General features: G+C 44.8%; 1 protein-coding gene across 3 annotated transcripts in view; it reads right to left on the bottom strand.

The window, feature by feature from the left end:
- The window catches only part of LPP (LIM domain containing preferred translocation partner in lipoma), a 657734-nt gene that overhangs the window by 326192 nt on the left and 314501 nt on the right, over positions 1-17041 (bottom strand). For all 3 annotated transcript variants that reach the window (XM_069212799.1, XM_069212797.1, XM_069212798.1), the window contains one exon: positions 2809-3019. In XM_069212799.1, the coding sequence (XP_069068900.1) occupies positions 2809-3010 (202 nt within the window). In that variant the 5' untranslated portion in view covers positions 3011-3019. The remainder of the gene's footprint in view (positions 1-2808; positions 3020-17041) is intronic.

Here is a 17041-nt window from a genome sequence, read left to right on the forward strand (position 1 = left end):
GGTTGTACCTAGATCTACACTGTAAACAAAGCTTTGAAGCCATGTTACAAACAGGCTGTGCCACGCAAGTGTAATGGATGTTTGTGCCCATACGATACCCATCTCGAAGGGGTAACCGAGCATCCTTAAATGGGGGCAGTGACTTGTGTTCCAGGACTGACGGGCACTACCACCTTACACACCAAGGCCGAGTCCTAAACTTACCATCTCAAAACTGCATGCAATTTATCTAAATTAGAAAAGAAAACAGTAGCGAAAGGCAAATATATATATATGAGGTCTGAAAAAGCGGCCATAGCAGTCCTGGGCACTGACTGGAACCACTTTGTGGGTGAAAGGGCAGAATGCCGTCAGTCACACTGAAGTTACCAAAGGCCTAAGTGGGCCTTCCTGCTGCCCCATCGGCGAAAAAGAGCTGGATTGAAGCCTGTTTTAGTAAATATAATTTTTAAGTCAAAAGGTCTTGGCTAACGCCAGACCTAAAAATAAATATATAAAAAAAATGTTTAAGATGTGTCCCAAGTCAATACAAATATTTGTCAAGTGACTATGTTGGGAAATGTGCTACCCCCTGAGATCTGACGTAGCACTCATCCTTAGTCCAGTTAGATTAAAAAAACGCTCCATACAAACAAGTACATCAATATGTAACCTGAAAACTCTTCAGCTCAAAGAGGATTTTGGAATTAGGCTACATTTTCTTTTCCAGGAATGAAACCACATCTGCGCTTTTGGCCTGGCAAACCTCACAAATCCCTTGCAAAGGGTGACAATGTTTAACTTAAAGCATGAGAGTGACGAGACTAAGGCGATCAAGCAAGATGAAAGGGGCTTTAAAAATGGAGGCCAGTCAGCGCCAACGCCATGTGACGATATCTGCGGATTCAAGCGGTGCAGACCGTGCACACTTCATTTCGACCTTACGACGGTAATGGGGAGATGAGATGAAAATGTTCTTGAGATAAGTTCATAAAAATATCTACGGTCGGTCTGTCATCCCAGCTGCCTACTCTGTTCGTTTCTAAATGTACATGAGCCACAAGTGGGCTCGCATCACAACTGTGATTAGAGGCCAGCTGGGGGGGCAGGCTGCGTTTTGTGCAATGTCATAGAACAAAGCTGCACCTCCTTGTCGATGAGCTATGCCAAGCGCCTTCATCGGTGTGCTCAAGAACAGGTATAAATGCCCATTTCAAACAGTCAAACTCTGGACCTACGTTCTGTTTTACATCTCCGGCCTTCTGCTCTCATCATCTACCCTCTGGGGTGACTCAAAGATGCGTGGTCATGGTACAGCCCGAACACACTGAGGTCTGGGCAGGGGTGTGGAGCAGAGTGTTTGGTACGAGGTTAAGAGTCTCACTCCTGGTGGCCAAAGCCTGGAACGACCATCTCTCTGCATCTCAGGAACACCACATCGCTCCGGGAATTCAGAAAGGGAGCCAAGACATGCTGTCCTAATGAACAGAGCACTGTGAAGCATCTAGCAAAAGCCAGCGCCTTGAGTCCCTCATGGGAGATTTGCTGTGCTTTATAAATCCTTGATTGATGGAGTCGTCCACCTATCGCTAGCTCTGATAGGGTGGAAGTTAGTTGTGAAGAGAGCTGGCCATCCATCTAGTGATGACCGGCAGAAACAGCCTTCCCCCCTCCCCTCCAACCCCCCCCCCCCCCCCCCACCACCAATCTCAGGTGTTATTCTGCACAAAACTACTTTTAAAGCATAAGATACTTCTTTTTAAAGTTGAACTGATTTACCTTTTAGACTGTGAAAGCATCACGCCAAATAAGCCACGACTGTTGGTTTGTTGTACAATGAGCAGTAACCCTGGGCCTCTGCTAAAACCTAAGGGTTTGTGGTACAATGAGCAGTAACCCTGGGCCTCTGCTAAAACCTAAGGGCTTCGGAGCCCTCCAGAAGATAGCTTCTGTGACCAGCTTCTCATCTGCTAGCTCAACTTTGAAGATGACTCGCTGGCCGAAATCCTGCAGTTCTATTAAAATAAGACAGCCAACTCGCCAAAAAGACATTCTGAATAAGTATAGCATATTTCGAACAAGTTGTCATCTTTTGACAATAGGTCCACGAACAAAAACAAAAGAAAACATGAGTCAAAACTGAAAAAAGATGATAAAATAAAAGAAAGAAAGTTTTAAAAAAAATCAAACTTTGCAATTTTGTTTGTCCTGCTTGGCACATTTTTTGACAGTCACAAGTCTTCTGTTTGCAGGGCACTAGAAGTTACAATGAACAAAATTATATCTCAATCACAGGAGCAGCGGACAGGTACTAATTTAGTTGAAATCATGTAGTGCTTGTTCCGTGCTCCACACAGAGGAACAGAAATGTCGAACTACGAGGCTGTAAGGAAGCGTGCCACGCAAACCAACAAATGGTGAGCGACAGGTGGGCTTCCAAGCCCTATACGGAACACAACAGCGTCTCGCTTGCAAGATGCATGCGCTAATGCATGCACTCACCGGCTCGACCCTAAAAAGCAGCATCAGTGGAGGAAGAAAGCAAAACTGAGGAAAGACTAAGTTTCCCTGAATAAATTAAACACACGATGAGAAACACATCATCCTTTTTAGACTGAAGTGTTGGGTAGAACTCATGGCCTCAACCCCTACCTTCTCTGTATATCCTCGGAACAGAGAACCTAATGTTTTACTCTGGTACTTGGGTAGGGCTCAATCTTAATAGCCTTGAACAGTAATAGATTTCATACAACTGTGAAGTGCCCCCTACACGTTGCACCGGACAATTAACGCAAATCTGGACACCAGTGTGGAAAAGGAAGAACTTACCATCGCCGTCCTCAGATTGTCCTTGCTTGTACGGATTGTACTTCGGCTTCGGTGCAACTACGGGTGCGAACTTCTTTGGTGTTTGCTGTGTGGAGATGGAGATACTGGGTACCCCAAAAGACGGGGTTGTCTCCATACGTGCGGTCACTTGACCAACAGGCTCTCCGGCATTCTTTGGTGGCAGCCATGATGGGTAAGACATGATTCACACCTGCAAAGAGAACGCAAGGTCATGAAGAAAAACACAACAACATCACAATCCAATATCATACAATCCTCTAATGGGGACAGGACAGAGTAATTGGCATTTTCAGGAACATTTCAAGAAAAATGCAAAGCCTGCTTTGCCGGTCTTAAAGGATTTGTTAACGAGTTGGTCAATATTTTCTAATGAGCGCCAGGGAATGGAATAAATGTAGAAGGTTGTGTGTGGAAGAGCACAAAATCTGGGAACTCCTAGTGTCTGGATAATGTGGAAGATGACTACAGCAAATAATAATGAAAAACCATTGCTTCAGAGGTCAAAGGGCAGCAATGGATGACAAAAGCAATGAAGGATCAGTACTAGTCTGATAAACGACTTTAACACACAAAAGATTGCTATCAAGGGAGGGAATACGTGGAAATTGTTCTGCAGGTCTCAATGCCCCACATGACATAAAACAATAAATGCATTTAGTCATTCATTTAATGGCTTTGTAAAGTGCCAACATCATTTTCTGGCCACTTTGCAGCACTTGAGGGAAGAGTCCTCAATAAATGACCGATGAGGCTTCACAACCAACTGATTGCAAAGAGAGAGAATGACTCAGTAAATAGGTCCTCTGCAGGGATACGTGTTTCAAACCCCACTGCTCAACAGCCAGCTGCAAGCTTTCAAAGGGTCCATTTATTAACTGTAACAAAGACTTCACTGAAGGAGAACTCACAACAGAGCCAGAGGTCCATTCCTTAAGTCGTACAGACAAGCATTTAGGGGTACCGTACCTTACAACATTCATGGTATCGCTCATGGACTCCTTCTAAATATTCCAGTCTGGTAGACAATCTGCACAGAGAACATGCACATGGAAAACAGAAGTGAATGTAACTTCATCAATTGTAAAGGGCGAATATGAAGGTGTTATGTAGCTATTGCTTCAATACTTCGACCATTAACAACAGTACAAGCAGTTACTGCCTTATGGAGCGAGAAAGGCTGCAACCCATGTTTTCAAATTATGAACCCCTACGTACCCCTTAAAGCAAGTGCAGCCCTCTTTCAGCCAGAGAAGCAGCCTTATCATGATAAAAAACATCCTCTATTCTATATCCTTTCCCAGTAACTGGACCGGTCAGACAGGAACCGTGTTCCTGGTCGAGCATGCGAGGACAGTGGGCACTAGAAGACCGGAGCTTTCTGGACTAAGGGAGCCAGATTTTAATGTTTACTTCCATAAGCCTAAAGGGACTCTTGTTCCAACCTTGTGAGGAGCAATCACCCAACAGAGTGAGCTGCGAGCTGATGAAAGCAAAGCTTCTGGCAAAGTTTCAAGTGATCACAACTGAGGATGTGATCCGAGATGGTCACCCAGAGACGGCTACTCTCGGAAGGCATGGGGATGGCTCACTCTGCCACCATACACATTTAGTTCATAAGTAGGATGTGCTGAGTGGAACTATCTCAAGATACATTACGGTACACCGGACCACCTCAGAGTGAGCGATGCAGACAAAATATTGCAAAGAATAACTTTTGGGGAAGGGTCTGCTGTGAGAACATTCTCAATGTAGGTGAAAAGGGCAGTAGGGTTGTATTACAATATTGGGTAAAATTGATGCAGACTGTCAACGTTCATTTAAAGTGTTTCTTCACAATAACTGAACCTGCAAAAATGATCTGAAAACTCATGGAGTGCATGAAACGGCATATGGAATAATTTGTGAATAGGTAGAGGGTAAAGTCCTGTCGAAAACTGCATGTTTCTGCAACAAAACAACTACAGTTGAAAGACGAAGCACTAATGCGCCCATGTGCTCACGTCCACATGGACAGCTGACATGAAGGGAAGATATGCATTCAAAGTGTGTCTCTTCCAAACAGGCTGAAAAGCAGTAGTTGAATTGAAAGAATCACCAGAACTGCAAGGGTGAAACTGCTTTATTCAACTTTCATCGATACATCACTTCCATGATTAAGGGCCAAACAATCCCTCGAAACACTAAACTTGCAATCATCATCATAGCAGTTCCTCCGCCTCCCCATGAAGCACCACTATGGAATAAACCCACAGAAGATATGGACACCACACTCCACCGCCCACATTCACCAAAGTGCAATGCACAAATATCCATCACACCTGCGCATGGGTACCTGGAAAAGTCAAAGTGTGGCTCATCCTAGTAAAAGACATTCTGTGGATGGACCACACATACAACTTGTGAAATATCCCTGTTGTTCACACTGTCCTCTTTCGAGGTTCCAATTTTAAGGTTTACATTAGAGATTTTTTTAAAGAATAATAATACAGGCGCAATGACTGGCAGGTTGGCTCTGAGGGCTGGTGTAACTCCAACTGGGGAAGCTGAGACAATTCACTTTCTCTTGGAAGCAGGCCATCCTAGCCTTCACACAAACCTCTAATGGTGATGCAGAAAGTTTCAGAAGATGAAAAGGTCGTTTTTTTGGTAGCAGGGCCTCTGAAGGATCTGACTCTTTCCTTCAAAGAGTAATGAAAGTCCAGAGGAGGTTGAAACCAAGCACCTAGAAGATCAAGGCGGTAGCTTACAAATCAGCCGAGGCAGGCCCAGTCTATGTTAGTATGGACTGTTGCGCTCTTTAGTTCTAAACTGTACGGTTGGCTAGTAGTTTCCATATAACACGTGTTTTGTTTGTAGAAGGCAGCCATGCATGCATCAAGCCACCGAAGGCGAGCCAGGGATTCATTATGGAGCCTTGGTAAATAAGTTAGGGTCTTTGAGAGCTCAGTCGAAGCAAACATGAAGATGGTGCCCTCCCAACCATCACCTTCCACTCCAACCACTCATGCCCGTTGTCTCATACTCGGATTCCCTAGCTAAGGTTGCTATTCATGTTGAATGGAACGAAACTGTTTGACAAAGTAAAAAGCCACTGGCAAGATATTGGTCACCTTTAACAACGCACTTTAATTCTTCCCAATTTTCTTTTAAGACCACATAGCAAGTTTTCCTATTTTTGTTGTTTGCATTTAGCTTCAAAGACCAGGAAATTACAAAGTCAACAACAATTTTTCTAGACCTAGAACCCGGATCAAAGGCACCCTATACTATCTACAAGCGCTCTGGCCATCTAGAACAGCAGAAGGAAGAACGCACTGTCCCGGCTCTGTGGCCATGAAGTGCACTCAAAAGAGCATTTTAGCAGTCAAAATGGTAGATCTTAACGGGCTATTCATCTTCCTAGTCATGCATGCTCCCCGTTCAGCCACGTAGGCAGAAAGAGCAGGAGGCATGAGATTAAAGAGTTGTGCTGCGTTATGCTGGTGGTCGCCATGCACGGACAGACGTACAGCAGTCCACGAACTGTGGAATAGAAGTGCACATGTTGGAGAATATCCAAAGTGGAGGAGCAGGAGTCTTGTACTTTGACTGTTGGGGGGTAGGAATTTTCTTCTCAGTATAGATGTGGAAAATAACGGAGGTCTTGGAGTACCAAAGGCCAGGCGATCATCTCCACAGAACCACAGGCCAATAAGGCAGGACGCCACACCTATATCTGTTCTAACGAGTGCTACAGAGAAGAGATGGACTTCTCCACCATTCAAGAATCAATGACCAAGAGTGATGGAATGCTGGGCGATTATTGGCAAAATCCTGAAGCGCACCAATGGCAAGGTCTAGCTTTTCATCACTGATCCATCTTACCAGCTAGGGAGGAGGATCAACTCCTGGTAACTGTTTCCTTCCCCGCTGCTATCAATGCTCCTACATGCAAGAGTCTCTGGCAGGCTCAACTGACAGAGAAGATAAACATTTATACCAATTAAGAAACCATTGCATCAAATTTGATTATAACAGGGATGTGGGAGCACATGTCACCTGTAAACAATACTGTACTGATTAAATATAAAATCAGCTGACAAAAAAAATTCTAAAACATTCTCAAAGACTCGCGACAGAACTTTTGAAGCTGGCTGAATGTTAATTAAAGAGACGTGCTGGTTATATTTGCTGTGCCCTCAAGTACCATGAGCAGATGGACAAACATCTGTTGACTTAAACTCAGATGTAAACTAACCACAGCCTTGTATCAATGAAGATGCCTGAGCTCCTGAGACTCCAGATCCCTTCAAAACCTGGCATAAAACCGAGGACGATTCGATTAGGAATCACAAGTGAACATTTGCTTTTAGCAAATAACGTGTCCGTTAACTTGGCAAATTATACAGATTCACTGAAGAGATTGACACAACATCCCCATGCCTGCCCTGCTCAATGCCAGGATGCCCAAATACAAATTTTACTTTTATTGTTTGTTTTTAGAGAGCACTCAAACCGCCTCGTAACTGCTTGAAATCATAAATTTGTGGCAGCACACAGCACTCATCACACTTTACATGCCGACAACTTACATCTACCAAGAGCAGATGCAGGGGGTTTGCGTATTACACTGTAATGTGCAAACCTGGGTCATAGCCATAACCCTACAGAATTACCCTCTTTGCGTTTGTCTACAACTCACAGCTTGGTGCTTCACCTCCTCACTTATCAAAAACAAGCCCCTTCAAAGTATCTCACAGACACCCCACCGTGTGACCAAATAGTTGACTAAAAGTTACTACAAACTGTATCTTAGAGCCACAGCCAGCCACAAACATGTCCTGAACAGAGCCATTTCTTAAAATATTGCAGTCTAGGGTACGTTTGGCTACACTGATCAGGATTGCTCCCCCCCACCTCTTCCTATCCTCCCGCTCACCCGAAGGTGTGTGAATCCAGGTTTGGAATTTCAGAAGGAAGCAGGGCAGTCCACCGCCCTACCTGGAATTACCTCCTTGGGGTTCCTCACAACCAGTAAATGAGTGACACCTTAACACAGTTATCACAACCACTGATAAGCCACATTCGAACAAGATGCAGGGTTCCTGGGGTTGATGGGAGGGCCCTATGGCCGTATCAATTTTAACACAAATAAGTTTCTTTGTCGTACTGCAAGGAAGCAGTTAGTGAAGAAGAAGGGAGATGAAGGCTTGTCCAGTTGTGAGGCTCCGCAACACTCCAAATGCAGTAATCAACATTACGAATATAAACTAAGGCTCCTTGAGGCCCCCTGGGCTCGCTTTTCATATGTAGAGTACCTCAGCGAAAGCCTTTGCTACATGTCTTAGGCTATTGAAGCCTATCGAAGGAGTTAAATGCTATAAAAAAAAAAATCATGTTTCTATGGGTCTTTCACATGGACTGGGATCAACCAGCCACAAACCCACCTGATCAGACTACTTGTAGAAGCTTATCCCAGTGGGAAAAGAAAAGCTTTGGATTTTCTTGAGCTCCTCAAGCAGAACTTGGTTGCTGATCATATATGAAGTGAGTTTCACCAATTGAGATCAATTTGGCCAAGATTCTCGGTGGAAGAGCTTCTACAGGTTGAATGAGTTACTTTCAGGCACCTTCAAGGATTTTATAGACATTTTCAGACTTTGGGCTATGCTAACAAATAACTTTGTCCTGCACAACATAGTTGGTAGGAAATTCCAGTTGTTCCTGCATTTAGGGTATAACCCTAGAGGCAATAACCCAATCTTTCAAGACCTGTTTAGGTCTTCCCAGGAGACTTCTGTGATTGAGCTAGTGAATTCCTTTCCTTGGTCATTAGAGGAACTCTGGAACACCACCACTTTTTAGGCTTTCAGCATGTCTGACAGTCTGGATCCCAAAGTCTAGGAGGAACCAGGCCACTCTTCACGGGGGTAGGGCAGGAGAGGGACATCACCATCATTGAAGCAAACTTCAGTCTGAACAGAATCTTGACAAAGAAATCACTGAGGCCATGATCACCTTTAGAGTGAGTGCCACACTGTTTTTGGGTGAAAACTGGGATCGCTAACAGTAACTGGTGCAAAATCCATCCTCTTAGATAATAGCAATCGCTTCAAAATTGCCCTACTCTCGTCGCAGTCCAAGTACATCCCAGATGTCTACCTAGCTGTTCACGCAAATGCTAGGAGTGCTACCTCCCAAAAGTTACATGCCTTGTTGCAGAGCATAGTAGGCTGTTAATTGCAGAGTTGGCCTACACTAGTGCTTCAATAGTTGACTCAGGCCTATTAAAGTAGGCTCAAATGTTTACTGGTTTCCTTGAAACTGCTTCTCCACGGACCAAAAAAAAAAAAAACTCTACCCTTTCATACACACAACGCTTACTTAATAGTGCTCCTGATAATATGAGAAAATGTTGGTCGCGTGGAATTTCAGAGGAAGGAGCAGTTTTGCATGAGAGCAGAACATGGAGGTGACAGAAAGACGAATGTGATAAAACACAGTTATAGCACTGGGGCGCTAACGGTCTTGCATCCGATTATGCTATTCAAATATTTCAAATTAATGTTTAAGTGGTAAAAAAAATCATTGCATGTCAACTTTCACACTAATACCATAAGCTGTGACCGTGACAATGTAAGAGGTTAACACTATTTGTAGAAAACGTGAAACCTCATGGACAAGATATTATTGAAGAAACTCTGGACCTGCTGCAGCTGGCCCAATTCAGACCACACCCTCCTATAGGGGAAGTGAGTTGACCAAACCACAAGAGTTGAGACAGCCAACTGAGCGATACCGCCTTCGCTAAAATCGTCTTTCACACTTGCGCTTGAGGAAGAGACATGAGACGTAAAGTCAGATCACAAAAGGCAGGCTCTACTCACAAGGAGCACCCGCTCATCTTTTGGGGACAGACAGTAACACCACCACATGATGCTGGTCCAAAGGACGTGGTGAGAGGTCCTCTTCTAGGATACACTAAGAAAGGGATGCTGTGGGTCAATGGTAATGATTCCGATGCAAGGACCAGCGAACATCAGGACGACAAGCCCACCGACCATGCTTGAACATGTACTGTTCCCAACCGATAGCTTTTCTGACGCAGTTTGCAGGGTCTCGCACACCTCTCCCAGGGCTGTAGCCTTTTTTGTGCCCTACATAGACTATCTAGTCAGCCCTGCTGGTCATACTGGCCTCAAGTCTGAGCAAGGGACATCCACCTCGTTTTGCACGACCTGAGGAAGAGCAGAGCAGTATTCTAGCAGGGAAATAAATTACTGTACATTGACTAACCTAGAGCTACTTAAGTTACTAAACATTGGTAACTTTTTCAACCTACCAGTGAAACTTTCACGATAAGTTAGATCTTATTATTTGAGGGCAGTTTAAATATTGTTTGCACAAGGTTCTACTTTTGTTACAAGAGTTTGTTGCAATGTACGTAAAGGTTTTGTTCTTTAAAAGAGAAAACATAGTCAGACTTCCTGCAAAAGGACAGGCCATAAATGTTCTGAGAATTTAAAACAATCAATAGAATGTGGGCACCTGGATCTTTTACACACCATCAAAAAGGTATTTTCTTCCCTCCTACCCTCTGATGAGTTACAAAGGGAGGACATCAGGCAAGGCGAGCTTCAAGTATACAGGAGTCGGGGGGATAGGGTGATGGAAGTCCAGGAGACAGAGGATCACTCGGGTGTAAAATTGGACGAGGAGAATGAGCACACCCGGAGAAGTGATGCAGCAGAGATTAGGAGGAGATGCTCAGACTGGAAATGGAAGAGGCATGACCATAGAGAAGTGCACGCTGTCACACGTTGGAGGAGCTGGGGAGGAGTTAGTAGGACTGAGCAGAAGGTCGCACAACAGTGGCTGCCATGTAAGAGGTATGCACAAAGCGTGACCCTGAAACACGTCAAAGTCCTCTGGCAAAGTAACAAACATTTATAAATAAACAGACTGGATTACTTCTAGTTAATAAAGTAACTGGTGGAACTAGAATCTTCTAGACAATTACTTAGTGCCCTAACAACTGAGGGTGGGGCAGCTCAACAGCTGGCCATGGCCACCTCACTGACACCCCAGGCTGGCTGTCACGGCCAGTTTAGACCTCTCCCCTTGCTGGTCTTTGTCAGGTTCATCTAGAAGCAGAACACAACTATACATAAGGTAACATCTAGGCGGGGGGATAGTTTACAGGCACATCCCTCTCACTTGTTGGGGACACAGAAGTATTTCAACAAAACCTGTTGGTTGCAACGATTTCTACAGGTCTTTTTCTTACTTTATTTCTTTTCTTTCTACATTTACAGTAAAAATGTCCAAATGCACAGACTTAATGTAGCCTTAACGGTCTTTCGCAGATGTACAAAGCAAAAACTTGAATGCAGCTGTGTTCAAATAATTGATTCACATGCACATCTGCATTCAGTGGTTTACTATCTGGTAGTATCTGTAAGGCTGGTACATACTGACACCTACGTGTGCTCAGGACTTTAAAAGCAGGAGTTCTTGCTGGGCAGCCGCTCTGACCAATGAATAACAGGAATCGGGCTCGAACAAGCTACCAGGGCACTGATGGTCAGTGCAACGACTCACAGACCAGTGTGCAGCCGGTCTGTTCAAGGGCATGGCAGAGCCTCACAAAAGAGCTCTCCGAAGGATAAAAAAAACTTATTGTAGACAGCGCTTGAAAAGGGAGGTCCACTCGAACAGGCCGCATACGTCCTTCAGGTGCTCTCAGGCTGCGGTCGGCAGGGATGTTTGGGATTCAGATGGAACAAGCAGCCCTCCAACAGAGGATGCAGGAGCGAGATGTGTGCTGGGCTATGCTCCTGACTCCACTGGAAGTGAAGTTTGTGGGTGCTGCGGAGGAGGGAGAAAAAGACATGCAGAAGGGGTGAGCAGGACAGAAAGAGTGAGAAGGGACAAGAGTAAAAGAGTGACAGTGACTGCTCCTACATGCACTTAAGAGTGAAGGTTGTGGGCAGCTCTGCCAAATACCACGCAACAGGGGTTAGACTAACGCATTGTTGTGCTGGTGTCCGCATCACACAAAATGTATTAGTCACGCCTATTACAGCTCCTCTGGGGAGGGTCTGCAGGATATAATGAAAGTCGGCTCTCTTTAGCTTACTCTGCCATGCTGCCCGGGCAATGATCAGATCAATCACCTTCAGGCCTGCTTAAATTACCACTCTGTACAGCCTGATGGCCCCCTAGTCTGGCCCCAAGACGCACACTGGCTCAAGAATGGCGCTCCCCGGCTCAAGAATGGCACTCCCCGGCTCAAGAATGGCACTCCCCGGCTCAAGAATGGCACTCCCCGGCTCAAGAATGGCACTCCCCGGCTCAAGAATGGCACTCCCCGGCTCAAGAATGGCACTCACTGGGGACCATTCCAGGTTAGCAGAACACTGCACAGGTGAGCCTAGCAGGGCACTGCACTCATCCTGTGAAAAATGGGGTCAGATTCAAAGGCATGGCTATAATGAACAAAATATCATGTAACTACTTAGTTGGTCTCTTCAGGTAACTGCATATAAATGCAACTTGAAGTAATCCATAGAAAATGCTCTTTTCAGGTTACGAAACCTTAGTCAGTTAATGCAATCACTACAGATGCCTGTGTGTGGAACCAGAGAGTGAAAGAATTGAATAACTTGGAAATTAATCTTGGTTGGCGGAGAGGAGAATAGTCACGTATTTATAGTGCTAAGAGTCTGTGACTGAGAAGGCACTGAACATTCAAGTAATTATTTGAAAATGGTATTACAACAGTATAAGATAGGCTGCCTTAAAACGTGCAGAGGTTTAGTGATTAAAATAAGACAAGTGCTTTCATGCAATACACTCTTAAATACCTACTGAAGCTAACACCTGCCTCTCACAATGAACAGGTCAATGCCAGGCTTACTGCCTTTGCCGTAACTTTTCACTACACCAGAGGAGGCCTATGGCCTCGATTACTGGCTTGCCACAGGAACCCACACAGCTCTGCTGTCTTGAGAATAAGCTTATCCATGAGGCATAAGGTGCAATGAAAGGAATCTTTTCAAATAAGGCACTTACCTTCCACCCCACTGAATGTCGTAAACCACTCTCCAAGTAGTACTTTATGCAAGTTGTTTTTCAGCGGACTACACTATTGTGACAGCTGTGTTAGAGAGATACCAGGTCTTTCATAGTTCAGCGTGTTGTACAAAACACAGCTCTACAATGACTAAAGTTTGTGGCATCCCAGCAACTATCCAAAGGGGCAGTTCAGCTTTGAAATAATAGCAGAAGCATATTTCACTGCCGCACGGCATACTCTGGGTGGGGAAGGGACGGCACTTTCGGAGGTGATCAGCGCTTAATCTGAGCCGGTGGTTTCCGGTGCTAGGCAGCAGCACTCAATTGTCAACATCGGCACTTACTATAGTCTGCCACATGGTGGCAGTGTCTTTGTAATTTATTACTGAGAAATACAATAGTTGTTTATTAGTACACTATACATAAACAATGACTAATATCTGCCGCCTAAGCATTCCTTATAGTGTTGGGCACCTGGAATAAGGTGAATTGTCAAACTTGTAGGAGTATGATGGTTAGTAATTGCTTTGGTACTGGCACATGCAATGGGTGGTATAAGCTTTAGTGGCCTCCTGCCGAGGGTCCTGGCACTTCTATTTGTACAAATTAAGCCCGGCAGTGATGGAGATTATCTCATGCCTAAGCCACCAGTTGATCACTTCCTTAGATAACTTCCCTTATCCATTCAGGTTCCTGTATACGCACAAAGCATTATTGTGCAAATCCGCATAGGAATTGATCCAAGTAGGAGAACTGCGGGCTTTTGAGGAAGAGTTTTGGGAAATAATGGAAACTGTTACTTCAATTTAAAGCGTAGATGCTCTTCAATCCTCCTTTTGCATAGTGGTTTCTTCCTGAATGAGAGTAAACATTCTTCGGCCTCTGACAAGGATGCGTGGTATTGGAATGAGGGATAGACCACAAACCACTTTCTCAGCAATAAACACCTTAGATACTACTACTGTGGTAGGTAAGCATTCCCGACTGATTCGGAAAAGATCATGCCGAATGTGACACCATAAGGCTTTTTATGTAAAACTCCAGATCGCTAAATTAAAATAGGACATTGTCCTGCAACAGCAGAGTGCCAAATACTGACCTCAAAAACATTTCTCGGTTTAGTAGGATACAGGCGTAAGCCCATGTAGATTCAGGTTACCATATGAATTTTTGGTATTAGTTCCAGAGTTTGGTGATGAGGGGTATCAAAGTTTAAGCCCTATTTATAAAGTTTACTCTTTTTTAGGACTGATTGTCTGACACTTGATGATGTGAAATGAATAATAGATACTGTTTTAAAATGGCATAGTATTTTTAGATTGTTTTATCCCAGGGGTCCCATAACTACAGCCTTCGGGCCACAATCAGCCCTCTATAAGATTTTATCTGGCCTCCACCATCTACACTTAAATGATTGTTCTGTCCGAGCATTTGCTAATGTTGGTCATTTTTACTCATTGTATATCATCTCAATTTAATCACAGCATTGTTTCTTTGTAATTGCCACATTTCGCTTTTGTTCTGAATCATATCATGCTAATTAGAAAAAAAGATCCAAGGAAACCTTATTAATTTAAATTTTAATTCAGTCAAACTGATTCTGTTCAGCCCACGAATATTTGTAAAATATACAATGTAGCCCTCATACTGAAAGGTTTGGAGACTCTTGTTCTATACTAATATTACCTATTTGGTAGTGAAAGAATTTAGATATGTATTGCATTATGTATAATAAATTGTTGTATTCAAAATGACTTTCTATAAGATGCTTTCTTAGAAATAAATTATTGTTCAACTATTGACGAACTGCACTGCAACAGCAGTGGAAAAATGCGGCACAAAGCTGTTGATTTTCTGCAAGAAGATGGAAATCAGTCACACTCCTGGAGAGGGATAGGCATATATTGTGGGCTTCCTTCTTGTTGTGCATGAGCCTGCAGAGCCTTGGTGGACACCTCATCCAACAATCAGTCATTCTTGCAATCGATTACCAGCACATAGGCCCTGATGTAACACTAGCCAGCCGAGCAGTGTTCACATCTGCCGGCTAGCCATTCTAAGCCAGAGAGACCTCCTCCCCGATGGAAGGTGGGGCCAGCAGGCAACTAGAATGGGTAAACAGGACTCGCTCACTAGCCGGACATGGAAGCTGAGCTGCTTCCTCAGCCTCGGTTTGATAGAGAGCTGGGTCACTGCCACCACATTCCATGAAAGGCCAAGTATCAGAAACCCAGCAGACGTCCAATCCTGTGGACACTTGCGAATAATTTGGTCTCCGGATTAAACATTACTGTGCAATTATTTGGCAGGATGCAGGACCAGTGGATTTACAATTCATGGGCCACGACAAACCAAGAGATCTCTTCTCCTCCCAGAGTGCTCGTAGAACAGAACAAAAAGGAGCCAAGACCTCCGGCTAGTCAAACTTCCATTGTAAGGCAGCAATTTATTTAGTTCTCCTACTGGGCAGGAGGGGCAGCTATGCTGTGAAAACAGCATCCGTAGCACTCTCACACCCAACACGTTTCGAAAACAACTAACTTACATATCTTTACACTGGGCACCCGGGCCATAGTAAGACGCATGCAACCAACTCTGCAAGAGCAGTATCCCGAAAGCAGATGTCGGACTGTCGGCAATAGCCCCTGTTATAGAGCTTATTAAATCTGACCTGCAAAGGCCATTAGCAAGCTCCATTAGCTTAAGGAGGGATAAATTACTTAATGCCATTGTCGCTTTAAGATAAAAGGCTATCTCAAAAAGATCCAAATTTAATTTAGCCATGGTCAGATAAGCAGCAAAAAGGTTCAGCCCGCATGCACCCTCGCTTAACACGGTTAGCGTGTCCCCAGAACTAAACCACGCCCTCAGAGTAAGCGGGAGCGGGGCAGAAGCCATGAGTGACAGGCGAGAAGGTGGCAGTCAGTGGTTGTTACACCTGAGGGGGAATACAGCACTCTCAAGCCTCTTAACCTACAGCCTTCTACCCCCCACACTCACTCACTCGCAGCAATATCCGTTCTTTTATCCCAGCAGTGGAACCGGAGCTTGACGGTGTGTGGCACACACCCAAGAGCCTTCATAACAACATTTGTTGATTATTTTTTTGAACTAACGACCTAGTGGGGCAATAACATCCTGAATGCCAAACAATCATTGAATCAGTACATTCCTAAACAGAAGGCCCTGAGAATGTTTGAGAGACATTTTCTACAGGGAGACCTTCAGCTCGCATTCGGTAGGCAAGGCTCGGTGCCAACAGTGTGCAGGTGACTACGGTGCCAATGTGTGTCTAGGTCGAGTGGCAGGGTGTGTGGAGACCCATCTAGCGCATGGTCAGATGGTCAATAGAGTAAAGGTGTCAGATAATGGGATGAAGGTGGACCTATCCATTCAGAGGTCAAAATTAACCCGCACGGCCCTGCTACGGGGCAAGGTCGGGCACACAAAAAGTGAAGAACGAGGAAAGATGGGTATGGGTGCCAGGGAACGAGACAGATGTGTGGTCCAGCAGCACAGGGCATCGATGCGGAGCATTACGGAAACATGGAGTATCTATCTGGGGACATGATGCCCCACCACTGGGAAATGAATAAAGTGAGAATTCCAAACACAAGATTCTCTTGGGAAGACCAGGCAGAACAAGATACAAGAAGGCAAAACAAGAGCCATAGACTGAGGTGTGCCAAGGCTTCAGGAGCCCAGGGGCATCAGGTCCACACTCCGAGGACAGCTGGGGGGCTCAAGGACAGCGATGTGATCTCGGAATGAGGAGTACGTTGTGAGAACCTGCTTCAGAGACGGCAAGAAGTCCAGAAGGACCGAGAAGCAGGAGAGATTGTTTCAGTGGTTTGAAGTTATGTAGTCACAGATGTGCAAGAGAAATGCCTCACTGGAAGTTTTCTGGGAAAGCCCAGGCAGAGGGGTTACAGGTGGTGATGCAGAGAATGAGGCACAAAGACCACCTGTTCAAGGCTCTCAAAGACTTGAGGCGAGTCCTGGAGTACAGTGATCACCACTGCAGCTGGAAGGGTGAACACCAGACTACTGACAGGTGAGCTGAGGGTGGGCAAAGTGCAGCTTTTAATGATGGCCCAGGGCCAACTCGGAGCCAGAAAATGCAATGTTGGCTAATAGTAGGGTTGAAGAAAAACCT

This window comes from Pleurodeles waltl, chromosome 11 (genome assembly GCF_031143425.1).
Source record: "Pleurodeles waltl isolate 20211129_DDA chromosome 11, aPleWal1.hap1.20221129, whole genome shotgun sequence".
Taxonomy (NCBI): domain Eukaryota; kingdom Metazoa; phylum Chordata; class Amphibia; order Caudata; family Salamandridae; genus Pleurodeles; species Pleurodeles waltl.